We start from the raw sequence: 24,031 nt of genomic DNA, 5'->3' as shown, positions 1-24,031 counted from the left end.
TGGAGGTCGAATGCCGCGGCTCTTCTCTCTCGCGCGTGTGGCTCAATTAAGCTCTGCACGGATGGCAACCAAGCCACCGCGCGCATTGGCTCGCATTTCCGTCACTCGCCCGGCGCATTCACAAGATTCACATTCATCAGGCTGTAATGCGATGGGCAAGGAAGAGCACCTGCTGCACCGCCATTCACATTCTCGACTCGGAAAGCTTGAGCTGCAAGTCTCTCTCCTCTTCTGGTTGCGAAACGGGCCCGCATACATTCTCGCAGACAAATCGTCGTGAGATCTTCTCTCACCACTCATACCACCACCATCCGCAAGCAAAGGCTACGCACAGAGAAGCTCTCATCAAACGTGTACCCATCTACGGATAGATGGTCAGCCTTCTCACAGTCTCGTCCAAGATCTTCAGACCAAAAGCAAGTCGCAGCGACAGCATCTTAGCTGTGCTGCGTCCAGTCGCTCCTACTCGACCCCCAGCTCGGCCATTGTCCTACTCTTCGCAGCTCACTGCCCGCGCCCTTCCCATTCCAACCACCAGAGCTGCGCAGTCGCGAGCCAATCCTTTCGTCGCGCATCTTCGCACCCTGCGCACCTCACCGAAGCTCAGCATGGCGTCCATTACCACTCGCAAAGCGGATCAGCCCACTCTGTTCATCGATGGGCAATGGCGCTTCAGCTCTGATGGTCGAAGCAGACCCAGCATCAATCCGTGGGATGGGTCCATCATCACGCACGTGAGCGAAGCATCCCCATCCGACGCATCCCTCGCCATTTCTTCCTCCTCGCACTTCTTCAAGACGTCTTCGTTTGCCCATCTCACGTTCTCCGAACGTGCAGGTCTGCTGAGCAAGATCGCTGATCTGCTCCAGAGGGACAAGAAGAGACTGTCCGAGATCGAGACGAAAGATACGGGAAAGACTTTGGCGGAGAGCGAGACGGATGTAGATGATGTGACCAACGTTTTTAGGTTCTACGCGGAGGAAGCTCCAAAGTTGGACATACCTAGACGGATAACGGGGCATGATGTACCCGACAGCGTGGAGAGCATCACTGTAAAGGATCCCGTTGGGGTGTGCGTGCTCATTGCACCATGGAACTGTGAGTATCAGGAAGGCGGCAGCGCGCTTCTGCTCTTCGAGCCGGGCTTTTCCAAGGCGATGCCGCTCACACAGGCATCTTGCGGCTACTCAGACCCGCTCCTGCAAATTTGCTGGAAATTGGCGCCAGCCCTAGCAGCGGGCAATGCCTGCATCATCAAACCTTCCGAGGTCACACCCCTTGTGACGATCGAGCTGGTCAAGCTGATGCTCGAGGCTGGCGTACCTCCAAAAGCTTTGCAACTGCTCACCGCCGGCGGCGAGAGTGTGGGTCCCACGCTTACGGAATCGGAGGATGTGGATCTGGTCAGCTTTACTGGTGGACTCAACACTGGCAGGTCGATACTCAAGAGTGCTGCTGGTACTGTCAAACGCACATGCGTAGAGCTTGGAGGCAAGAGTGAGTTCAAACAAAATCCCCAAATGGAAAGTGTTGTCTTGGTCTCATAAAGGGCCAGCGTACGTACGCGTTGAGCATAGTGCGCTGACACTGTCTCGTCTCCTTCCAATCAGATCCACAAGTCGTCTTTGCAGATACACCGCTAGACAGGGCCATTGATACTGTCCTCACTTCCGTCTTTCTGCATTCTGGCCAAGTTTGCACTTCAGCCACGAGACTGATCGTCGAAGAGTCTATAGCCGACGCCGTTGTCTCGGGTGTAGTGGAGCGCGCATCCCAAATCCGTCTAGGGAATGGATTGGATCCATCATCCGAGACGGGTCCCTTGGTCAGTGCAGCGCATCTAGCAAAAATGGATCAATACATTGCGATGGGCAAAAAGGACGGAGCTGTTCTGAGATGCGGAGGAAGCAAACCTGATAGGAATGATGAGAGGTACCGTCATTTGCACAAGGATGGCTTCTTCTTTCTGCCCACTGTCTTTGATAAGTGCCATCGGGACATGCAGATTGTGCAGGCCGAAACTTTTGGTCCCATCCTAACCGTCGAGAGGTTTGCGAACGGCGATGAGGAGAGAGCAGTGAGTTTGCAAAGCTGACAACAGCTCGTGGCTCGCCTGCATTCCCTCGTGACGTTGTCTCCTGGCGCTTATCCCTCGCTTCCCCAACTCGCTGATCGGACCTGTTCGCCTCGCCTTGCTCAAATTCGCAGATCTTTTTGGCGAACGACACAAAGTACGGTCTGGGAGGAGGAGTGCAATCGGGCGACGCTGCCAAAGCTTCCAGAGTGGCCCGACGCTTGAGGCACGGCACAGTGTGGACGAACACGTACGGAGCTTACACGCCCAGAGCAGAGTGGGGCGGCTTTGGTATGAGCGGCAATGGTCGAGAGCTCGGTTTGGCAGGTATCGAAGAGTGTGAGTGTGCATGCTTGTGGCGCGGCAGTGCTGAACACGTGTTGTGCCCGTTTAGCGTGCCCCCCGATCGAAGACTTTGAGAGGGTGATGCAGCATGCATGGAAGCTCATTTTCTCCCTGCTATTCTACTCATCCTCTTGCAGACGTCGAGACCAAGCATATGTACACTGAGACGAATCCTGCTCTCATGGGCTGGTTCAAAGGACTGCCGCAAAGTGAACCCAACAAAGCCAAGCTATGAAAGCAGAGCCATCATCAATGCGATTATTGAGTTGATCCCGTCTCCGACATATCTTAGATGTACGGAGCTGCAGACTTGCATCGCGACCTTTGAGGCTTTGCGTAGCAGGAATTCTTACATACTCAGGCCGAATCCAAACGCATTCTTGAGACCATCGATTACGATTCGTGAGCGTCAGAGCCGAAACAAAAGTCCTCGGGTTGGAGACTGGAGAGAGCGAGAGCGGGGTCGGGAACGAGGCGGGTGCGGGGGGACTACAGTGCGAGCGAGAGCAACATGTTCATTGGTACGAAGAGAGCGCAAAGAGTCATGATCGTCTCATTTTGAGAGACAGCTGAGTAGTATCCAGCGAATGTGTAGTGACTGCTTGCAGAAGTTGCGAGTGTGTGGCTAGCCGGAGAGGAGAGTGTTCTTTTGATGCGAAGCGAAATACGACGACGTCCAGTTCAGACCATCGCAAGACACTCGTCAATTTGTTGATTCACGAAAGCCTTCTTGGAGTCGACCGGGACACCGTAGCGTTGCTCGAGCTGTTGCCTCAACTTCTTCTTGGTGATGGTCTGCAAGTCGGCGTTTGCGATGAGGTCGCGAATATCCCTGGCAATGGTATCATCCGAAGGCAGCTGTCCTGGTGTTCTGGTGTCGACCAAGGCAGCTTCGCCGCTGAGCGAGTAAGAGCTGGCACGAGCGTTGCCCATGCCGATCTGAGACATTACTGGCGCGCCATACATGGACTGCGGCGCACCATAGCCTCCCATGGCTCCGTACATTGAGGGCGTACCTGCGTAACCAGGAGATGCCGCCACCTGCGGCTGCGCCATGTAGCCCGCAGGTGCTCCGTACATGGACATACCAGCTGGCGTGCCATAGCCAGAAGCGTGGCCTGCCGGCTGAGCGTACGGTTGCGCGGCGGGCATTTGGTTGAGAGTGTATGTGGATTGTCGAGCATCGCCAGGAGGGAAGTATCCTCCCATAGCAGATCCAGGGCCACCGCCACCACCGCCGTAGGCGGAAGCCGTGGGGCTGTGTCCAAAGCTCTGCTGATGATGCATCATGAGGGGCTGTCCGTACAAGCTCGGTGTGTACTGGGAGCCCGCGCGAGATGCCTGCGATTGTTCTTTGCGCGCCGCCTCGATGATCGACCCAATAGATCGTGCAGAGTTGCGCTCCCACAGCTCGTTCTCGTACTCAGCCCAAGTCTGCAAGGGGATAGAGGATGGGTCAAAGACTCCTTCGTCGTGCATAACGACGCGCTTGCCCGACTCTCCGACGACAACACGCGTGGAGCCCCACGAGAAGTCATCCATGTGCCAGAACGAGTACAGCGGCAAGAATAAAGACCAGATGGGAGTCTGTGAAAGACCAAAGAAGGTGAGCACGATTCTCCGCTTCCATACGAGGTAGATGCGTGGGACTTACGGCGATCAGATAGATCAGCATCCAAATGACCATCTCAAATTTGCGGTTGAGCAGGAAGATGATAGCTTGAAGACCGTAGATTGCTACCAGCATGATGATCGATGTCAGTGGGACAGTGGACGAGTCGGTGGCGACCAGATAGATCAGGTAGACGATGTAGACGACCGTGACAGGTGCAATGATGGTGGAGAGGAGGTCGATAAAGACCACGAAGCGCATCGAGAAGAGGCAGAAACCGCACAAGTTGGCACCGCTCAGCAGCTCAAACAAGTTGTGGACTGTCGAGTTGATCCATCGACGACGTTGGGATAGCAACACACCCCACTCTTCTGGAGCAGTCGTCTTGGCCTTTGCATCTCGCACAAAGATGGTCTTGTAGTTATTGAAGTGCTTCAAGACCAACGTCGTGAGATAACGATCTTCACCGAGATGGAGCAAATTCTTGGTGTGTAGCGTGTCTACTCGATTTTCGGCATACTCGTCCACGACAGAGTTGGCGATGAAGAGAGGTCTGTGCGTGTCTGGAGTCCGAATGCGGAACATCGAGAAACATCCTGGCAAACAAGTGACCGAACCAAACAAGCTCTCGAACGCCTTTGCCATGTAGTGAGAAATGTAGTACTCGTAGACCTGCAGCATGGTGATGAAGCTCTTCTTGGAGTTGGACAAGGCTGTCTCACCGCAAAGACCAATGACCCTTTTGTCGTTAGTGAAAGCCGAGATAAAGCGGTTCAGCGAGTATGCTTCGACCTCTGTGTCGGCATCGACTTGCAGAATGTACTCGTAGAAAGACGGGTTGACTCCGATGACATTCTTGATCTGGTGATAGACTTCCAATTCCATAGGGTTCATTGGCAGTCCAAAGTGCACCTTGTTCAGGAACCTCATCAAGACCAATTGAGAATCACGCTTTCCACGGTTACCGGGACGTTGACGTTCCGTGGGCTTGCCGCACTTGACAACGACGACATAAGGGACAACGTGACCGGCATGCTCGTAAAGGCCACTGTAGACCTTGGCCATATTGTGCTGTCTCGCGCCCTCTCCAAGAGACAAGAAGGAAAGTGCTTCCGGCTCCAAGCTGGGATCGGCACCAAGGATGTCAAGAACGATTCTCGGAGTAGGTCGATCGTTACCAGCGCCCACGATGTTGCCGTCGCAGATGACAAAGAGCAACTTTCTCTTGTCATCGTACTTGAGAGCTGCCAGCGAGTCGATCGTCTTGCGCATCGACTCCTCACCCTCAGTGTAGCAGGGGACTTGGCATAGCACAAACTTATCGTGATCCTCTGGTTTGCGTACTCTTCCGAACTGCAGCGCAGCCAAGAATTTGAAGCCGATGATGCTGATCATGAAGATGGACAGGGCGAGCAGCAAGTATCGAGAGAATTGGCAGCGTGGTGAATTGCGACCGTCCTGCTTTCCGATAAAGAACAGGTTGCGCATGCAGACCCGTTGTCGATCCAGGACCTCTGATGACAAACCCAGCTGGTCGAAGCTGGCGGTGATGTCTTTGCCGGGGTTCTGCACCGCGAGATCGATCACCACATTGCTCATGAACTGCAAATTGGTATCTGCCGGAGCCTGCTGGCCCGGTGGCGCCTCCGGCACACCACGTCGGCCCTGTGCAATATACTGAGTAAAGTCGTAGACGCCGCCGCGATAAATGACGATGCTTCTTCCAGAGTCCAACATGTCGTTGATACCGTCTGGAGTGTAGCCCATGAAGCCAACTCGGTAGTTCGACCGCATCAGCCACATGCTTTCGTAGTACCAGTCAGGGCGGATATCTTGAGTGACCGCGCGGAAGTCGTGGTATTGGGCGTTCGGATAAAGAGTGGTATTGTCACCAGACAGCTGCACCCACGGACTGACCTGGCCAGTTTCACCATTGCACAGAGCATTGACCTGCACAGGGAAGATGTTCGTGGCGTCCTCTCCTGCATAGGCCATGATGACCTTTTCTCCGACGACGGGAATTTGCGTGCGGTGGAAGCGCGCAATGCCGTTGAGGTCGAAAACTTCACCTCGAATCGCAGTGAAAGCGTCGTCGCCTTTGTGGTTGGAAAATTCGTCCTGGGAGTAGACATGCTCCTTTGGACAGATCAGATTTCCCAAAACGGCAATGACAAAGATGGCACATCCACAGACGAACCAGATGGCCATGTTGATGGCGAGCTTCTCTCGCCATGCCATACGAATGTCGGGGCGCTTGAGACCACCGACCAGCGAGAGGACGGGGCTTGGGATCCAAAAGGTAAGCAGCCATGTGAAGGCTACCCATCTCCTACGAGTGGAGGATACACCGTGCTCTTCGCGCACCAGGCCTGCGTCTGGTGCAGTGAAGCCAGCGCCGCCCTTCTCGTCCGCACCGCGAGAGCCAGCATCTGCAAACATATTGCGTGAAGGCGCGTATGCCTCCGAGCCAATGACTGATGGTGCAGCAGTGCTGAAACCGCCGCCATATGACCTTCTTGAAAGGAAGGCTCCAGGACCCGTCATTTCAGAGAATGCGCTCTTTGCATCGTCCATCGCATCTTCGCCTCCGACCAGTGGCACCGCAGCTTGAGAGCGCTCTTTGAACGGATCGCCGTACGCGCCGACCAAGCCTGGGCTATCAGGTACGCCGTGAGCGCCCTCTTCCAAGACGCCCAAAGGAGAGAATGGATCCGTTTCGCCCTTCGCAGCGGCATCGGCGTCGATGAGCGCTTTGCGCTCGTTGGCGCGCACTTCCTCAGGGTCTGCAGCGCGAAGCTCATCCTCCAGCTCCCGGAACGCCTCGTGGGAGAGGAAGACCTTGACGCGGCCAGCTGCAGCTTCGGCATCCGCCCAACCCATGATGTCCTTTGCGGCAGCGAACTTCTGCTTTGCTTCGCCTCCCGATGCACCTCGCATAGACGCCGCTGACAGGGATGGGGCGTCGGCATAGCGCTCGCAGAATTCTTCGGGAGTCATGCTGACGCAGTACTCGTTCAGAGTCTTGCGAGACATCTCAGCGATGGCAAGCGTCTTGACCTGCTGCTTGACGACACGCGCTTCGAATTGGTTAGGCAGCTGGTTGTCGTTTGGGCGCAATGCCAGCACGAACCAAGCCTTGGTCTCGTCCAGCGTCTCAAAGAGCGTGTCCAGTGCACTGCGGAACTCGCCTGCAACGAAGCGCGCAGTGGTCTTCTTGGCCGCTCCAGCTCCGCCTTCGCCTTCTGCCTCAGCGTCTTCATCAGAGTCTTCCTCGCCGCCCGGCGCCAAATTGCCTCCTCTGCGCTGCGTACCAGCTCGACGGATCGTCCCACTGCCTTTGGCGGTTCTTCGCATCGAGGGCTGACGAATGGGCTTGACAGACTGCTGAGCAGCTACAATCGTTTGCTCGCTTTTTGGATGAGCCTGCGTCTTGAGTGCTCTAGTCGAGAACAGCGAGCGGATGAAAGCCACAGTGGACCCCGCGCTCTGCCCACCTTGGACGTCGGAAGCGCTCTTTCCAGCGCCGACCTGCTGACCGCGAAGCATCGAGACAAAGTCTGGGCTGACCACCTCCGCGTTCTTCTCCAGCAAGCCCTCGCAAGAGTAGGTGACTGGACCAGCAAAGTGGCTGATCGTAAATGTGCTGAACCCGCTGCGGTCTGCAGGCCCGACCTTGAAGGTGGGATGGTTGCCCCAGCGCTTGCCAAATGCTTCCGCCATGGTGTGATCGGTCTTTTTGGGCATACGGCGAGCCTGATCGTCCATGATGTGTACAAGTCCACCAGGCTGGTTGTTGATGAGGCGCAGAGTCTCCGCATTGTCAAAGTACGGTACGTCGGGCGATAGGTACGTGATGCCTTCGTCCGAATATTCGGCCTTGGTTTTCTCAAATACTGTGCGTAGCATATAGCCGTGGGTGGCTTCATTGGCGTAGTTGATGCAGAATTGATCAAGAGAATTGGCGCGGGACAAATTCTGGAAGCCTGGCAAATCGAACAGGCCCACAAATGTGTCGAAGTCATCTTTGCACAGCTTCTCGTTGATGTGCTCGTTGAGCCACGCGAAGAGGAGGGAGTAGAGTGACTTTGCCAGATCGTCACGATTGGCTGCAGCGCCGTCGGAGTCGAGCAGGATTGTGCAGACCTCATTCTTGATCAACCTCGTCTTGTAGGTCAGTACCTCCGACAGCTCCTTCGAGGCAACACCGAGAAAGCCAGCTACCACGTTTAGCACCTCGGGGTTGCGAATAGAGGCAGAGTCTTGGGTCGAGTGCCTGTCTTGATAGAAGTCCAGATTGCCGAGATGGAGGATCGCTGCGAGAACTTGGCAGATAGATGCGACTTGTCGCTTGGAGAGACCAACATTCTTGAATGCTTGTTTGAGTCTGTTGAAGCGTGCGGCATCTTCACGCGCAGTCTCGCGATGACCACGCTGTGAGCCGAGATACCGGAAAGCAGCTGCGTCTGTGATGTGCAGAAACTCCTTTTCTTCCTCTGTTGCCCCTGCAACCAAATAGTGAAAGACGTGGAAGTTTCTCTCGCTACCAGCACATGAGAATACCCGAGTCTTCTCCAGGTAGTAGTCCAGCGTCTTCGAGCCCACCAATCGGCCACTCTCGCTGAATTGCAGCTCGGTGTACTTTCCAAAGCGTGAAGCGTTGCCGTTCTCCAAAGTGCGTGCATTACCCAAGCTTTCCAGGATGAACTCTCCCGAGGGGACCTGGACTGCCAGCTTGCTGCCCTTCTTACCGGGAGGCGGCGCGCTGAGGTCGACCAGCGTCCTGATAGCTAACCTTCGCAATTCCGTCTTTCCGGACGCAGTTTCACCCCTTGGATTGGAAGTAATAGAATATCAGCCAAACCCAGTCACTTGCTCGGCGTTTGTGAATATTGAACAACCACAAAGCGCAAGCCAGGCACTCACGCAAAGAGGATGCTTTGGTCTTGACCAGTGCGGCGCATGTAAAAGTAGGCATTGCATGCGGTCGCAAAGATGTGAGGTGGTAGATTCCTGACCCTGTTCGCCTTGCTCGTCTCCCTGTAATCCTTTGTGTACTCTCGAAGCGTGTCATCACTGTTGCGATTTCCGGGAGCAGCGAATGGATTGACGGATATCAGGATCGAGTCCGATAGTCTGGTGTAGGGCAGAGCGCTGAAGAATCTGTCGCGAAGGACCGCAAAGATTGTGTCTGCAGTCACATTGGAGAGCTCTGCCAGCTTATGAACATCCTCCGGAGGAGGCGTGGAGCGAGAAGCCATATTCGACAACTCTTGGCGTGGTGAGATGGAGCTCGACAGGCGTGCTTCGCTGTTGCCACAGCAACCACGCTGCTCGCACCCTCGCTTGGAAGCTAAGAGAGCTTAAGCGGGCGAGTGGGCAACGTCAGCGCAGTGGCTGGAAGGTGATGACGATGACGTGAGGTGTTGTGGCTTGGCGAATGTCGAGCCGACCAACCTGCTCGGTTGGTGGCACTGGAACAAAGCGACTAAAAGTCTACTGCTTGCGCGAGACGAGGGAGTGTGCGCGGAAAGAGTCGATGGGAAAATAAGGAGAAGAGGAGGGAAGATTCAGGATAGGTAGGGGCTGCTTGGGGATGGGACGGAGATCGAGATGGCTGGCAGCAGGTTGTCAGGGTTGCACCCCTTGCCTAGCTAATCTTGAATCTGCTGCCTTGGCGAGGGCTGCCCCGTTTGGCTGGACTCTATAAATCTCACGACTTTGTACAGTAGTTTCAAAAAAAGACGCAGTCGTGAGTTGCTTCACACGCAAGCTGGCGTAAGGACGCACGCGCACGCGCATATGCAGTTGCACTCAAACCCTCATCAGACCGACTCTGACTCTGCTGACTGCTGCACAAGCATGCAGGGCGCGCGACGGTTCAATAAGCAAAGCGCTACGGCATATTATAATAAATCTAGGCAGTGCGCAAGTCCTTGACTCACGATTGACCTCGCGCGTGCAAGGTCACGAGCCTACCGAAAAGCTTGTCGCTTATGCACTCGCGCGCGCGAAACCAGCAACTCGCTTGTTAGGGCAGGCGTACCGGTGGTTCAACATGCTGTGCTGTACGGCTGCTGCTGCTGGTGATGCTCATGCTGCGCTGCGCGGTCGGCGGGCCTGCGAGGACCCTATTCATGCCCGAGCGCGGCGTGCGGCCAGCATGCAGCAGAGAGGGGGGGACAATTGACGTGCGAGCCGAGCCCTAGATCGGTCAGAATGACCTGACCAATCCGCGCTCTGCGGCTTCCGTTCATCACCGCATCGCACGCATACAAACGAAGAGCAAGAGATGGCTCTGAGTGAGATCTCGCGGAAGAGACGAAAAAGCGCGTACTGTATCCGTCCCTCGCGGCGCGTGCACACTCAAGGCTCACACTCACACTTGAGACGCCGTCTACATAGCTTCAATTAACCTGGGGCCTGCTGCAGCATGGCCCGCCGTCTCGCGCATCGTGCGACCAAAACAAGCGGACAATGCACGCAGCGCGCGCTAATGCTCGCGCGCCCGGAATCTTGACCGCCCCCCAAAATTGAAGGAAGATATTTGATTTGTCAACAGCATTGGTGCTGGTTGTTGTATGCGAAGCCCAAACACCATGCGAACGGCGCAGAGTCGCGACTCACGAGTCGCCGCGAATCGCGATGAGGCTTTGAAATGAGCAGCTCAAAGGACCATGACATGACGGCAGCACACAGAGCGAGACATGAGAGAGAGTTAGAGCTCGATCGAGAGAGCTCGGCAGGTATTGGTCTCGGCGTCCTGCCGTATAGAAGCCCAGAAGTCTTGGCCGCGGGGTCAGGTGAGACTGACGACCAGCTGGCTCAAACGCGGCAATTTGTACCGACCGCGCTCCGCTTTTCTCTTCATCTCATCACTTCATCGCACTGCAAGGATTCGCGATTTCCAAATTCAATCTGAACCCTCCATGGAGAGCCTTCCAAAGCGTGCTGGAGCGAGTGTCCTCCTTCTAGACGTCGATCAATGTCGAGGTGCTCTGTACGCAAAAAGAAAGCATCACATGATTGCTGCCCAATGGAAGGGGTACCTTTAGCGCGTACCGCGCGACGCGTAGCGCAGAAGCGGGGGCTACCAAGCTAGCGGCTGCGTGCGCTTGCTAGCTTGCACCCAAAGAGGAGGAGCCCTGCGTCAGTGACACCTACTGAAGGGAGCCCTGTGACAATCGCAGATACTCTTGAAGCACTACTCTCGCACGCAGGAGATTCTGAATGTACGATCATCCCGAGCACATGGCTTTTCATTAAACAAACCTCGATTCTACATTTCTGCAAAAATCGCAGGACCAATTCGAGATGTTGACGTCTAGAAGCTGTGCTCGGTAGAATCACCTCCCATCGCGCTCGTGGCAGAGCTGCCGGAAGAAACAGTCTGGATCATGCGGTCTGCGTACGCTGCTCCGCTCCATTTTTGGCTGAAGAAGAAGAATTATGCGAGCCAGGTTTTGGCGTCAATGTTAGGGCGAGGAACTTTTGAAGCTTTGGCTACGCTAGCAACTCACTGCGTCAAGACATCCGTGCCCAGCTCCTTTTCTCTTCGCTGAATCAGGTTGACGTAGGCCAGCATACCATCCGTCTTGTACTCGCGCGCAAGCTGGCTCGTGATCATGCCCGTGCTATGCAGTCCAGCCAGAGAGATGAGTTGGAGGACGAAGCCAGCCTTTCCGAGGTCCCAGATGAAGTTTTTGAGTGCGTTGTCTGCCGCGTTCGCAGGGGTGAATACAGCAGTGAGTGCGTGCGCGGATTGTGACGAGCCAGTCGACACTCACCGTCGAAGCCATGTGCGCTCCAATTGAAGCTAGGACTCAAATTGTACACCAGCTTCTTGTTGGGGTGCACTTTGTGGATGCGCTTAGCAAAGTCAGTTGCCTCTCCAACATCTGGCGTCTTGGTCTCCAACCAGAGCAGGTCAGCGTAAGGTGCAAAGAGGTTGACCCGCTTGACGGCAGCGTCAATGCCACCGGTAAAGTGGAAGTAGCCTTCTTTGGTTCTGGGCGCTTCCCAGTCCCACACTGGCACGCCAGACTCGCCGAACACTTCGGCAGCGATGCCACGAGCGACGGTGTTGGACACACCACCTTCGACACGCTTTGCGTACTCTGCCAGGCCGCTCGCGTTGCCAAAATTGTGCTTCTCCACGGCTGTTGTGAAATAGTGTCAAATATCAGCTGGAGGTGCATTAGTACGCTTCCACGCTTCGCAACAATCACGCACCCTTGTTAAATGTCAACAGCTCGCACCCATCCATCCACGCCTTCTCCACAGCGTCCACTTGTGCACCTACTTTGCCAGCACCTTCCGCCTCGGCCAGAGATTCTGCAAGGCTTTTGGTTCCAGGCTTAAGGTTGTAGGCACCTTTGATAAATTCATGATCGCGCACATCGATGTTGCTGCTGATCAACTTGCCACTCTCGCTGTCAGTCCGGGCGATGACCAGGTTGGAGGAGCCTAAGACATCCCAAGCCAAACGTGTAGCGTTCAACCTGTTGATGTGCTCCGAGGTGGGCACGAGGACCTTGCCGGCTTGGTGACCGCACTTCTTGCCGCCGTGCAGCTGGTCTTCCAAATGGATGGCAGCGGCTCCCTATGACCACGCGGAAATCGCGATCTCAGCCTCCTGCACAGCACTCTGGGAGCTTTCTAAGGCTCACATTTTCTGCGAAGAGCTTCGCCAGCTTCATGACTGTAGTCAGACCTCCATGACTGTCGATCCATGTGCATCAAGGTTCAGCACGCCTGGAGCGATCAGCTGTCGAAGCATGCCGACTTACCCAGTGTCAGCATCAGCAATGATCGGCCGCAAGTAGTCCACCCAGGGAGTCTGAGCGCGTTTCTCTTGCGGCAGCTGAGACCGTTCATCCCAGTGCTTGCGATCGTGATGCAGTTGAGCTTTGAAAAGACGCTGAGCTCGGATCGGCACGCTGGGTGAGCTTTGACTGTAGGAAGCCCTTGCAGCAGAGGGTTACAAGCTGGGACGTACCTGGACTTGATTGGGAACAGTTGTGTACGGGTAGTCCGCCAGATCGGGTCCAACCTCGTTGCTGCAGGTGGTGAGCACCGAGGAAGCTGCCCAGCCAGAGACGTACGTCACTTCCTGGTGGAAGGCCATCTGGCTCTGCTGGACGGGGTCGATGGCGCCCATGGTGTGCACTGGCTGCCTCTGCTCGAAACGCTCTGTGAGCAGTGCGAACAGCTTGTCGGCCATCAACGATGATTGCGGAGGCTGAACAGGCACAGATCCGCGCTTGCTGACCACATCAGCCGGACCGTACGGTCTCTGCAGTCAGAAAGACCATGAAACAGCGCATCAGCATGCGGACCGCAACCAGCTGATCCTCCGCATCTATGCATCGCCCATGTGCCTCTTTTCTGCGGTGCGCACCTTAATGCCCTGGAATCTCGGACTGTCAAACCATCTCTGCACCTCTTCGCAAGCCTTTTTGAAGTCCGCAGTCTCCTCCTCTGCTGTAGGTGGGGACAGCCTTAGCGGAGCTGGTGTGGACCAGACGCTGGTAGCTGCAAACTCGTTCCTTCTCGTCGCGGCGCTGGACATGCTGCGAGCTGCTGGGACAAGAGATCGTGCAGAAGCTGTGACAGCGGATGCGGAGGAGCTTGGTGGGACTCGAAGGAGCTGCTGCGGTGAGCGACTCAGGATGGCTCGGAGGGCCATGATGCTTGAGCGGATAGCAAAAGTGGAGGCACGCTACAGTGCAGTGTTGGAAAGAGATGCTCGAGGCTGCCTGCTCGAACGTAGTCGGTGTGGGCAGATGTGTTGTTGCGTCTTCCAAAAGGATGATGGTGTGTGCACGTGAAGATCGACGATCGAGGCGCTCACCGCTCTTCGCCAATTGTCATGATGTGGAAGCATGCCGCCTCTCTCACCCCCATTCGGGACATTGGTGTGGAATCACGATGCGAGCAAGGATAGCCGCTTCGAGCACAGATTCGCGCTTGAATGTGCGCATGGCTGATGCATGCACTCGTGACTCTCATCTTCGTTGCCCCGCCACGAACTTTTGCCCTGCCCGTGATCCGTGCCCGAGCCGGTGTGTCGGGCGTATCGGAGCGGTAGAGCTGATTGATCCGCGTGATCCGAACCCGATCATCTGTGTCCTGCACGTGATCGGCTCTCCACCAGGCAAGCATGTGACGGCTTCAAAAGAGCAAGCAAATAAAGAATAAGCGCGTCTCTCTCCCCTTTCCACCGTCGCGTGCGGCTTCAAGTCGAGCAACCGCGTCGATGCACCAGACTCACTCACGACTGACTGACTACCTTAGACTACCTTAGCTGACCATCGAAAGATCAAGCCTAAACGTGTGCATCGACAATTCAAGCACACTCATTCCCTTATGGCTGCCCACTGCGGACATGGCAGGGACGACGGTGCTCAAAAGTGTGAATCGCAGCTCCTCAGACTCGATCGCGACTCACGACTGTCAGGTCAGTCTTGAGTGTAGCACCCAGCAGCTCGATTAACCGGGAAGGTGCGCATGTCACTGCGGGTGACTGGTGACTGGTGACTTTGCCTGCCTGCCACGTATACCGGTACCGGTGCTCGCACTACTGTGCGCATTCGTGATCATGCGCATCATCCCGAATCGCAATGGTGAATCTTCGCGTCTGCCGGTGCTGTGCTGGTCAGACGCGCTGCTGTGCTTTCGTGGCGTCCGCTCGGCTAGCTGCTGCTGTTCTCACTCGTGACTCCGATCGAGTTGCGAGGAGGACCTGTGCGGTATGGCGGTATGGCGGACACGCACGGCATATGCAATTGATGAGGCGTCTCTTTTGGTGATCAGCAACAGACTTGGGCAATCACACATTGATGGCATACATTCTTGATTCAAACTCAATCGACGTGTGATCACTCACTCAGACTTGACGGAGGGAATTCCCTTAGCGTCGCTCACTGTATAGCAGAGCATTCACATTCTTGATTTGTGATACGACTCGTGCTTGTGCTGGGTACGACTGAGTGGCTCACTCCAGCGGCGGCTCCTTTCTTTGATTCACGATTGTTGTGATTCTTGCGTGTTGCCTGCTAAGCGCGACGCGTGCAGCAGTCACGAGTCGTCGCGGTAAGTCAAATCCAGTCACATCACCATGAGCCCCGATCGACTGCTGCTGCACAAGTCACGAGTGCCATTCTCAAGACTGCGTTGCCGCGTGCTTAGCCTCGTCGCACAGCCATCGACGCTGCCTCGCGCCATCATTCTCGTACGCATCCCTAGGCGAGCGGAAGGAAGAGCTGCTCCATCATACAGCTCCATAGCCACAGCCACGGCTTCTTCTCCACACTTCTTGACACCCGACGCGAGCCTTCCTGACGCACAATCCCCCCTCGAGCTACGTAGGCATTGGACGACCGCTGGCGTCGCTCGAGCAGCACTAGGGACAGCGGTCCACGGGCGATCGAGGTTGGCAGCTACATAAGCAGGGCTGACATGCCGCTTCCCGCGACCTTGCACTTGAGACGCCCAAATCGTTTCATCAGGACCATTGCTGCTGCGCCCAACAACCTCTTCGCACTGCCTGTACCGTCTTCCAGCTTGCCACGCGTCATTTCATCAGCTGCCACGTCGTCACTGAACGCTGCCAGCGCAGCAATCCCCTCATCCATCTCCCTGCACACATCTCCACTTTCAGCTCTACCCAATCCCACTCATACATCTCACCGGCGTATTGGCGCTCGCAGCTACGCCTCAGCGCATCAACCCCGGCAACGTGTACCCTCGCCTCACCCAGGCGATCAAACACCAACCACTCCCGGCTCGCCTCCTCGTCTGGGTGCACTCAAGCTGATCCGCAACGACCCTAGCGAACCCCGACAGCCCTCTCGAGGAAGCGTGACCAGAGCTCGTCGTGCAAATCCAGGATCATCAGGCGCCAGCTTGTTCGGATTCAGAAATTCGACCACCGAAACGTCCACCGCTTTCGCAGAGGCAGCAGACGCGGCTGCGGACGCTGCTGCTAGGCAAACACAGAAAGCCTTGCAGCTGAGACATCTCGAGCATCATCAGCAGAGAATCGTTGCGGCGGCGCAGGCATTGCCGAGCCCAAATACAGCTACTACGGCTGTACAAGCAGCAACAACCTTCGAGCCAGTGGGAAATCTTACGGCTGATCAAGACATCATGGCCAAAGGCCTATCTGAGCAGATGGACGGCGGAGCTAGGGTGGAGCAGGAGCTGCGGAAAAGGAAGGATCCAGATGCTGCTAGAAAGCACCACGAACACAGTCACAGCCACGGATTCGGTCATTCTCATTCGCACGCGCATGAAGGCAGCGCTGAAGAGGCGGACAAGCTGTTCGCAGCTCTCAAAGGACAGGGTGAGTGTCACGGTTGCACGCTCGGCAAGTCAATCAATTGTTCAGCCTGACGTGTTGGCATGCGCCGCTTCCTTTTCAAGGTGATCGGGGTAGCAACATCACCCTGGTAGGGCTTGGCGCAAATCTGGTCCTGTGTATCGCCAAAGCCGTGGCAGGCGTATTCCTTCACAGCGCCTCGCTACTGGCTGATGCAGCTCACAGTCTATCAGACATGTTCTCGGACCTAGTCACTCTTTTCTGTTGGCGCATGTCTCGCAAACCCCCTTCTACAACCCACCCCCTCGGATACGGCAAGTACGAGACGATGGGAGGGCTGGGAGTCAGCGTGGTGCTGGTTGCTGGTGCCTTTGGCATTGGTGCACACAGCTACAGCCTCCTGATCGAGGCTCTGGAACCTACTTTGCGCTCCGCGCCGGCCGTCATTCAGAATATTGGCACGCTGACTGGAGCGCTGGCTAGCAAAGGGGCGCACCTGCACGAGCATGCCGACGTTGGAGATCGTGGCATACTCGACCCCAACGCCATGTGGTTCGCCCTGGCAAGCGTGGCTGTCAAGGAGTGGCTCTACCATGCGACGCTCAAGGTAGCGAGGGACGAGAACAGCTCCGTGCTGGAAGTGAGTCTGTGACGTCGCTTTGTTTGTGTGGAAGCGGCCGCTGACGTTGAATGAAGCGCATATCGCGCTCCCTCTATTTTGCTAGGCCAACGCGCTCCACCACCGCAGCGACTCGCTCTCCTCGGGTGTCACCTTTTTAGCTATTCTGGGCTCGTGGCTGGGCTTCCCCGTGCTCGATCCGATGGGCGGCTTGCTGGTAGCGGGACTGATCGGCAAGCAAGGCCTCGAATTGCTGCTGCAAGCTCTCGCAGATCTGTCCGATCGAGGGGTTGATCAAGAAGCTTTGGGTGGGTTCGAAGAAGCGATAGATGGTGTCAGGGCATTGCACCCTACGCTCCTGCTGGGCGTCAAGGAGATCAGAGCGGTCAAGCATGGAGTCAGTACGCTGGTGGATGTCACCTTGGAGATGCCACCCAGGACTACGCTGGCCGAGGCTCAGGTGGTGGAGCAGTTGGTGCAGCAGGCTATTTTGGAAAAGGACAAAAGTGTGAGTCTTTGTGGGCACGTTGTATTGTGAGTGCCGGAGCTGAATCTTGAAAGTGTATACAATTTTCCGAACGTCAGGTAAAGGAAGTCAGGGTGCGCTTGGACACGCCGACTTCGGATAATCACGTGAATGTCGAATGAGCTTGGATGTGTGCGCTCTACAAGTCTAGCCAGCAGCTTTTATCAGAAGCACATCGTGTGCCAGGAAGCATGCATCGACCTCACAAGACTCCGCTGCGGTCCCGGGTTGCTTGCTACATGTTTCTGGTGTCGCCTTGGCGAATTGAACTTTGATTGACACGCGAGCGTGAAGACAGCTTCAGGGCTTTCGAGCACGAAGCTTGACATCTCCTCCGATCTGCGAAAGAAGCTCCTTCAAGCCCGCTCAACGACCATCATGAATGTTTCGGTCTTGGTGTGCCAGTCTTATCGCCGAGTGAAAGTGAAAGTGGAGAGAGGGTGAGCTGTTGCGGACCTTCGACTCATCTGCTGTTGCGCTCTGCAGTCTGAGTGCCAAGCCGGGGTGATGTGCGCTTCGCACTACAGTACCCGGAACAACGCATCCGGCGGACCCTGCCGCTGACGCTTCACGTGAAGGGTGCAAGCATGCAGTCATGCATGCATGCGTGCACGCTGCTGGACTTTTGGTTCAGGGTGCCATGTCAAAGTTGCTCACGGCCGCGCGTCGTCAAATCGCGGACGCTTGAATCGTAAAATGCCCGAACCACAATCAAGAATGTGCATGGGCTGTCCCCGCCCGACTGCTCGAGCGAGGCGGGCCTGAAATTCAAGAAAGATTTGATTTGTGAAGGATTTCAAGTTTGCTGCACTCGTGATTGATGATTCTTTTGATTCAAAATTGTTTTCAAGCATAGGCATGTAAATCGGGTTAAGTATGCTGGTGCCGCTGCGCGTCTGCTGCATGCACCTGACACGGCCTTAATTGCATCAGCAGCTTGCAATTCGAGCGCTTATTGCTTGCTTGCTTGCTTGCTTGCTTGCTCGGGCCACGACGAGTCAGGGCCATGATTGAGTCAAATGAGTGGAGGGGAGCCAAGATTTCCCGGGCGTGGGGGCCCGGCCGTCATGATGGCTGTATGCTGGAGAGAGTGACATGCAGCAAGCCACGCGACTGCTCCGTGTGCATGAAGAAGGGATTCACATTGAACGATCGCGGGAAAGGAAGGGCAGGTCTTGGTTCCCATACCTGCGGCAACGTGAAGCCGGCACACGCGATCACGATCGACCGACATATCAACCAAGCGAATGAGTCATCAGAGCAAATGGCCGCGGCGGGGTCGTCAGCCAGCATAGCACTCTTTGAATTTTGGATGAGATATGATGGGCTGAAGTGCCCCCTTACCCTTGCCTTGGTGATATACAGCATCAGCAGCGTATACAGGCGCGCATTCACTCAGAAGAGCGTTCTCGTATTTTCCCACTCGACTTATCTCCGCCTTCAAGAGTCGACTTGGGTTTCCGTCAGCAAGCTTGAATTTCGTGTTCACGTTTGAATCGAGAATGTAAAGATGCTCGAAAGCGCACCTTACGAATTGCGCACAATAAGCTGCTCGATCGGATTCAAACGTGATTTCTCTCTCCGCCGATGGCGACTGACTGTAGCCTCCGGACAGAAATCAATTCACATTTGATTCGGGTTTAGAGCTCCGACGCAGCAGGTGGAACAAACATCCGGAAGCTCAATCATCAGCAACGGTCAGCGAGCATACGTAACAATGTGAATGGCTTCACCTGAGTCAATTATGGACACTCAGACTTGTTCTGCAAGCGAGCGTTCTGCGTGCAGAAAGCAGAGCGCACCTTGAGAGCTCGTCGCTGTCGAACACCATCCTCATCGCTGGCACCTTCGACCAGAAAGCTCTGAGAATCGTCCCGCACTCCGGACCTCTTGTTGCTGCGAGCGCGCCACCTGCGGGGAACAATTGCAAGGGGAAGCAATAAGCTGATACCAACGACCGTCACTTTTTTCGATCGAGTCTACGCCTTGTCAGTCATGCACGAATCAGTGCGAGGCTATGCCTCCTCTTCCAGCAATCTCATGACTGTCAGCCAAGCCAGATACGCCAATAGATGGCGCTTCGCTCCCACGCGCTGCTGCGGCTTACCGACAGCCAGAACGGCCACGCTGCTGCTCGCCGCCTTGGGTCTGATCTCCCACATTCGACTATTTTCAGCCATGGGCGCGCTTCAAGATAGTTTCCCTTCGGTGCCTTTGGCTGCTGCTCGAAAGCCTTCGCTGCTCCCAGTCGCCGTCGCCCCACTTGCGCTCACGACCACTGCGACTCCTGCGCATGAAGACGCGCGTCGCCCACCACTTCAGTCCTCACCCTTCTTGTCTTCCTCCTCGAGCCACAACACAGCGGCAGCCTCTGCATCTACAAGCGAGCCGGAAACTTGGGCGTGGCACAATCTTCTACCGCACTACCATGCAGCTTCTACCGAGACCTCTCAAAAGCTGCGCGTCAGCCAGACGGCGGATGGAGGTCGGGAAAGGCGGAATTGGGACTCTGCTAGATTGGTGACGAAGACTTTGAGAGTGTACGCGCTGTTGAGTGCAGCTGCTAGTCTTGCCGGTATTGTTGGCGTGCTCAAGGTGAGATGCTGCTCGCCCATTCCTGCGAACACGCCGACGTACCGCAATGCTCACGCCCATGGTGCGCCCCCCGCGTAGCCCTCCTTGTTCGCCACTCGCATCTTCGTCCTTTCCTCCTTTCTCGATCTCTTCCTCTTTACGCTCTCTCTGCTCGCGCTGCTGATCTTGCTGACCAATGCCGAGATCAGATCGCAGCTTTGCGAGTTCCTAAGCGCCGGCTCCCTCAGCTCGGTGTGGGATGGCGGCATGACAGGCAAGAGCGAAGGCGCTGGTGAACCAAGCGCATGGGAACGGCTCTTGGAAGAGACTTTTACGGATGAGAATTGCGACGATGCTTTCACGAGGGATGTGATTCCTATCGTAATGTTGGCTAGCTTGCTCTATACAGCTGTGCGGTGCGTATCGAGCGGTCGGAACGGTCGCGCCACGAGGCAAGAGGCGAGGGGCAGCACTCACGTCATCCGTCGCACCCTCTACGCCAAAACAGGCTGTATTGTTTCTTGGTCATTCACCGCTGGTACATGCAGCTCTTGCGAGCGCGCATTCACCACTACTTTCCTTCATCCTCCGCACCGGGCATCACCGCATCCGACTCGCCGCGCAGCAGCAGCTCGCCTCTTCTCGCCTTGCCACCGCGAACATCCACGAGCAGCAGCGGTCGAAGCAGCACGTATCCCAGCGGAGACGAAGCTTCGCACGCAAATGCCGCCTGCAAGCAATCCAGATGGCCTTCTGCATCCAAATACAGCAGAAGAGGCGACGAGCAGCCACGCAGCTCCATCGACGAGAAGCTTGCCTAAGCCTCCTCCAGCCTTCGTTCGAATGGCGTACAGTGCTCATGTCCACGGCCTACTGGTCACCTATGGTATACCCCCAATTCTTGTCGACAGCTCCTTCATACTCGTTGCGGTCTTACCATCACGATTTATTTCTTCAAAACAGGTCTCCAGCGCACACAACGAGCCTTGCCATCGACGAGCAATTCAAGCAGTACCTTTGCTCAGAAGTGTGCCGGCAGATCGTTTCGCGCGTCAGACCGTCTCAGGGACCAGCTCGAGAACGGCCTCAAGTAGGCAGATCAGTCAGAACAGATTCGAAATCAAAAGAGTGAGCAGAAAGGAATGTCGAGAAGGGTGGTGTCGATGGTGGCAGACACCATTTCGGGCGATGGCTTTGATGGGTTGGAAAGTGGAGGCAGCGATAGAAGCGTAGGCAGCACATGCTCCATTCTGGGCAATCGCTGTCGCCCGTCGAGCTCGACAGGGTGACGGTATATCAAGGCGTGAACTGAAAGTGGAAGCGTCATCGCGAATGGCTCGAGACGTTGCGTGACGAAGAGGTTGAGCCTCATTCGCGCCCCGGTCTGACCCTGAAGCGGACGCGCGCACCAACGCAGCTAAGGCGAGTGAGCCTGGAATCAAGCGCGCTTCGACTAGCATCCCTGTATACTCACGAATAAATCTGAGTTCCATCAGCAAAGTGCGAGGATATGATGCCAGCTGCATAGGCGCCGCATCGCGTGTCAGCAAAGTCGGCAACTCGCGCTCTTTCACAGCGCTCATAGGCCGCTAGGCTCACATGTATCTCGCCGCGATAGTAGCACCGTGCCAGACCTTGATCTTTGCAAATGTCGACGCGCGTTGGACTGTTCCTTCTCTGGCTTGCACCTTCGTGCGCGTTTAGACGGAGGTGGCCGCGGCACTGGCGAGCCATCGCCTTCGAGCCAGCGAACGGTCTGTTGCAGGCACGACGGGTAGAAGAGTGAGCGTTTGCGGCAATCTTCGCCTCCACCCTCGAATCGTCAAGACTGACCTGGAATGTTTCTATCCCATTAGATTCGGACCGTTCAAGATGGTGTAGGAAGCTCCTCGTCAGTATTCGCACTTCTCCTTCCTACGACCACATTTGCGCTCATGGCGCGCCTGATGGTGGACATTCTGACTCACGATTGCGCATGTGAGTCACGCCACTCGCAAAGCAAGTGTTCTTCGCCTGACAGCCGTTCAATTGGCATTGCTCGATGGTGACGGCAGTCCCATCAAAGCAGTCATCCAAGTGACCCTCGTCATCCGACCTGAAGAAGACTCCGCGATGTTCGCAATCCGGATTGGTGACCCATGCTTGGTGTGGAGTGCCCTTGTTGAAGCCAAAGGCCTCGACGTGATTGCACACGCGCCATCGTATATCCCACAGCTGTGCAAAGGCGCAGGAAAGGAGAAGAAGACATTCGCATCAGTCAAGAGTCAGACCGAGCGTGAGGATGGCATCTCGGCTGTCCGCGATGGTCTCTACGCACTCTATCAAACGACTTTGAGCAGTCGTTCTTGGTATCCGCGCCTTGGTGGTAGCATTTCGTTACTGCTGGATCAGTCTCGATGAGGTAGTGCTCGTTCGCCTGGACTTGGCTGGCCAACTTCAAAGTCGAGATTACGATGAAGGCAGCGAGCGCGAAGAAGCGTATTGGTAGAGCGAGAAGCATAATGAAGGTACGTCCTGGGTGTTTCGATGCCGCGTAGGCCGTGCGGGGGATCTGGAGGCTGATGTGAGGAGAGAGTGTGAGTATGGATGAGGAGAGTGGCAGTCAGGTGTGAGGAAACGGGCAAGTGGGCGGGCGTACATCAAGCAGAAAGGGATGTGGGCGTTCGCAGAGCGCGGTGGGCGCTGAATCCCGCGCAGCAGAGGCGACCGTTTGGCGAGGCAACATGCAGACTGTGACTGCTGGAATTGTATGTGTATATATGCATATATACACACCGCGAAAGCATATCATCGCTGGGCCAAATCAAGGTGCAATCTTGAATCTGCTGCGCTGATGATTGCCATAATGCAATCGTGAATCATATGAGAATATACACAACCCCGGCCCCGCGCCCCTGGCTTCCTGGCCTTCATCGCGGCCCGTCGCCTCGCCGGCGCAAACAGCAGCATCCAACGTGATGGGCCCACTGCGACTGCGACGGACTACCACGGACAACCGGTGTATAGCTAATTATAGCTGGGCAAAGCTGCTGCTGCTGCTGCTGCTGCTGCTGCTGCTGCCATGCTTGCCGGCTAGCTCTGATGAACTAGCCTGGCTGACGTGGGCGTATTCCTCAGCACTCGCGGACCACCATGCACATATATAGAGCGATATGTATAGATGGGCTGCGAGGCGTGGCGCAGCTATATCCTCGTTTCATTCGAGTCAGAGCCACCGCGGCCTCCTCCCATATGCAGCAGCAGCGTTGCGACAGCAGCTGCTGTATATGTTTAAGTGGGAGGCGCGATCGCAATCGTACCTCACGACTCGTGACTGTTGTATAAGCATCGTCTGCAGAGTCGCGATTCCTCATCGCTCCCCTGCAACGGCTCGCAGCAGCAATTGGATCGATTTCCAGATCCTCTGGTCTCGGTGGGCAAACGAGTGTGTGAGCCACGAGTGGACCAGAAATCCGACCATTCAAGACAGCGCCGTCCCCTACATCCGAAGCTCCGCAAAATCGGACACGGCGAGCCCCTGCAGGCGAGCGGCACATTCATCCGCGATGGGCCGACAGCTATACAGCAGCAGGACTACTCTGAGAGCAGCCAAGAAGCACCTCGTGCCGTAGAGTAAAGATGAGCCAGCGGACCGGCCGAAAATGAGGCCAAGACTCCCGACGCGGGAATCTTCCGAGCGAGACGAGCGACGCGGTCCGATATACGTCTTTGTGTTGATGGGCAGAACTGGACCCGCGCATCATCTATGTCGCGGTCTTCTGCGCAGAATGTAGCAACATCTTGCATTCATCTGGGTGTTGATCGAGTTGCGGACTCTGCATGGGTGGTGGTGCTACTGCTGCTCGACATCAGCCAGGTTGCTCGTGTGATCCTCTCATGGTGCTGGTTGCGCTGAGCACGGCACGGCGCGAAAAAAGTAACGCGCTGGACATGATCCCTCGAACCTTGACTTCATAGACCGT

General features: G+C 55.8%; 6 protein-coding genes across 6 annotated transcripts; 3 read left to right on the top strand and 3 right to left on the bottom strand.

Annotated features, from left to right (window-relative positions):
* Positions 1-120: 120 nt before the first annotated feature.
* IE81DRAFT_320382 (putative aldehyde dehydrogenase) lies at positions 121-2,981 on the top strand. The gene is made up of 5 exons (XM_025513010.1): positions 121-1,098; positions 1,192-1,497; positions 1,611-2,077; positions 2,209-2,413; positions 2,557-2,981. The coding sequence occupies exons 1-5, from the start codon at positions 372-374 to the stop codon at positions 2,652-2,654; spliced, it is 1,803 nt and encodes a 600-aa protein (XP_025372363.1). The 5' UTR covers positions 121-371; the 3' UTR covers positions 2,655-2,981.
* IE81DRAFT_297771 (chitin synthase 8) lies at positions 2,792-9,713 on the bottom strand. Its single transcript, XM_025512165.1, has 3 exons — positions 8,955-9,713; positions 4,074-8,859; positions 2,792-4,006 (listed from the first exon to the last, which is right to left on the bottom strand). The coding sequence occupies exons 1-3, from the start codon at positions 9,287-9,289 to the stop codon at positions 3,101-3,103; spliced, it is 6,027 nt and encodes a 2,008-aa protein (XP_025372362.1). The 5' UTR covers positions 9,290-9,713; the 3' UTR covers positions 2,792-3,100.
* A 1,639-nt stretch (positions 9,714-11,352) lies between these two features.
* On the bottom strand, positions 11,353-13,716 carry IE81DRAFT_344895 (putative isocitrate lyase; the record flags this gene model as incomplete). The annotated part of the gene is made up of 8 exons (XM_025515858.1): positions 11,353-11,461; positions 11,549-11,744; positions 11,816-12,187; positions 12,261-12,630; positions 12,698-12,749; positions 12,818-12,948; positions 13,027-13,323; positions 13,429-13,716. The coding sequence occupies 8 exons, from the start codon at positions 13,714-13,716 to the stop codon at positions 11,353-11,355; spliced, it is 1,815 nt and encodes a 604-aa protein (XP_025372361.1).
* A 1,410-nt stretch (positions 13,717-15,126) lies between these two features.
* Positions 15,127-17,782, top strand: IE81DRAFT_320379 (hypothetical protein). Its single transcript, XM_025513009.1, has 4 exons — positions 15,127-16,374; positions 16,455-16,990; positions 17,076-17,477; positions 17,555-17,782. The coding sequence occupies exons 1-4, from the start codon at positions 15,489-15,491 to the stop codon at positions 17,615-17,617; spliced, it is 1,887 nt and encodes a 628-aa protein (XP_025372360.1). The 5' UTR covers positions 15,127-15,488; the 3' UTR covers positions 17,618-17,782.
* Positions 17,783-19,240: 1,458 nt separating this feature from the next.
* On the top strand, positions 19,241-21,167 carry IE81DRAFT_207908 (hypothetical protein). Its single transcript, XM_025510947.1, has 3 exons — positions 19,241-20,090; positions 20,169-20,485; positions 20,578-21,167. Exons 1-3 carry the CDS (start codon positions 19,491-19,493, stop codon positions 20,888-20,890), a joined length of 1,230 nt encoding a protein of 409 aa, XP_025372359.1. The 5' UTR covers positions 19,241-19,490; the 3' UTR covers positions 20,891-21,167.
* A 180-nt stretch (positions 21,168-21,347) lies between these two features.
* Positions 21,348-22,773, bottom strand: IE81DRAFT_320373 (hypothetical protein). Its single transcript, XM_025513008.1, has 6 exons — positions 22,387-22,773; positions 22,037-22,283; positions 21,903-21,913; positions 21,669-21,825; positions 21,544-21,589; positions 21,348-21,459 (listed from the first exon to the last, which is right to left on the bottom strand). The coding sequence occupies exons 1-6, from the start codon at positions 22,567-22,569 to the stop codon at positions 21,438-21,440; spliced, it is 666 nt and encodes a 221-aa protein (XP_025372358.1). The 5' UTR covers positions 22,570-22,773; the 3' UTR covers positions 21,348-21,437.
* Positions 22,774-24,031: the final 1,258 nt, after the last annotated feature.

Source organism: Ceraceosorus guamensis (genome assembly GCF_003144195.1).
Source record: "Ceraceosorus guamensis strain MCA 4658 unplaced genomic scaffold IE81scaffold_6, whole genome shotgun sequence".
In the NCBI taxonomy this organism is placed as follows: domain Eukaryota; kingdom Fungi; phylum Basidiomycota; class Exobasidiomycetes; order Ceraceosorales; family Ceraceosoraceae; genus Ceraceosorus; species Ceraceosorus guamensis.
This window is presented reverse-complemented; position numbering and strand designations above follow the sequence as displayed.

What these genes read in the sequence shown, in the direction of transcription:
- IE81DRAFT_320382 (XM_025513010.1), top strand. Translation starts at nt 372, where the DNA reads ATGGTCAGCCTTCTCACAGTCTCGTCCAAGATCTTCAGACCAAAAGCA. An exon ending in GCTCATTGCACCATGGAACT is followed by an intron (nt 1,099 to 1,191) that starts GTGAGTATCAGG and finishes GCGGCTACTCAG; the next exon opens with ACCCGCTCCTGCAAATTTGC. An exon ending in CGTAGAGCTTGGAGGCAAGA is followed by an intron (nt 1,498 to 1,610) that starts GTGAGTTCAAAC and finishes CCTTCCAATCAG; the next exon opens with ATCCACAAGTCGTCTTTGCA.
- IE81DRAFT_297771 (XM_025512165.1), bottom strand. Translation starts at nt 9,289, where the DNA reads ATGGCTTCTCGCTCCACGCCTCCTCCGGAGGATGTTCATAAGCTGGCA. An exon ending in GACCAAAGCATCCTCTTTGC is followed by an intron (nt 8,860 to 8,954) that starts GTGAGTGCCTGG and finishes TTCCAATCCAAG; the next exon opens with GGGTGAAACTGCGTCCGGAA. An exon ending in TGCTGATCTATCTGATCGCC is followed by an intron (nt 4,007 to 4,073) that starts GTAAGTCCCACG and finishes GGTCTTTCACAG; the next exon opens with ACTCCCATCTGGTCTTTATT.
- IE81DRAFT_320379 (XM_025513009.1), top strand. Translation starts at nt 15,489, where the DNA reads ATGCCGCTTCCCGCGACCTTGCACTTGAGACGCCCAAATCGTTTCATC. An exon ending in AGAACAGCTCCGTGCTGGAA is followed by an intron (nt 16,991 to 17,075) that starts GTGAGTCTGTGA and finishes CTATTTTGCTAG; the next exon opens with GCCAACGCGCTCCACCACCG. An exon ending in TTTTGGAAAAGGACAAAAGT is followed by an intron (nt 17,478 to 17,554) that starts GTGAGTCTTTGT and finishes TCCGAACGTCAG; the next exon opens with GTAAAGGAAGTCAGGGTGCG.
- IE81DRAFT_207908 (XM_025510947.1), top strand. Translation starts at nt 19,491, where the DNA reads ATGCACGAATCAGTGCGAGGCTATGCCTCCTCTTCCAGCAATCTCATG. An exon ending in GTATTGTTGGCGTGCTCAAG is followed by an intron (nt 20,091 to 20,168) that starts GTGAGATGCTGC and finishes CCCCCCGCGTAG; the next exon opens with CCCTCCTTGTTCGCCACTCG. An exon ending in TTGCTCTATACAGCTGTGCG is followed by an intron (nt 20,486 to 20,577) that starts GTGCGTATCGAG and finishes ACGCCAAAACAG; the next exon opens with GCTGTATTGTTTCTTGGTCA.
- IE81DRAFT_320373 (XM_025513008.1), bottom strand. Translation starts at nt 22,569, where the DNA reads ATGCTTCTCGCTCTACCAATACGCTTCTTCGCGCTCGCTGCCTTCATC. An exon ending in GCTCAAAGTCGTTTGATAGA is followed by an intron (nt 22,284 to 22,386) that starts GTGCGTAGAGAC and finishes GCCTTTGCACAG; the next exon opens with CTGTGGGATATACGATGGCG. An exon ending in GATGGAACTCAGATTTATTC is followed by an intron (nt 21,460 to 21,543) that starts GTGAGTATACAG and finishes CGTCCGCTTCAG; the next exon opens with GGTCAGACCGGGGCGCGAAT.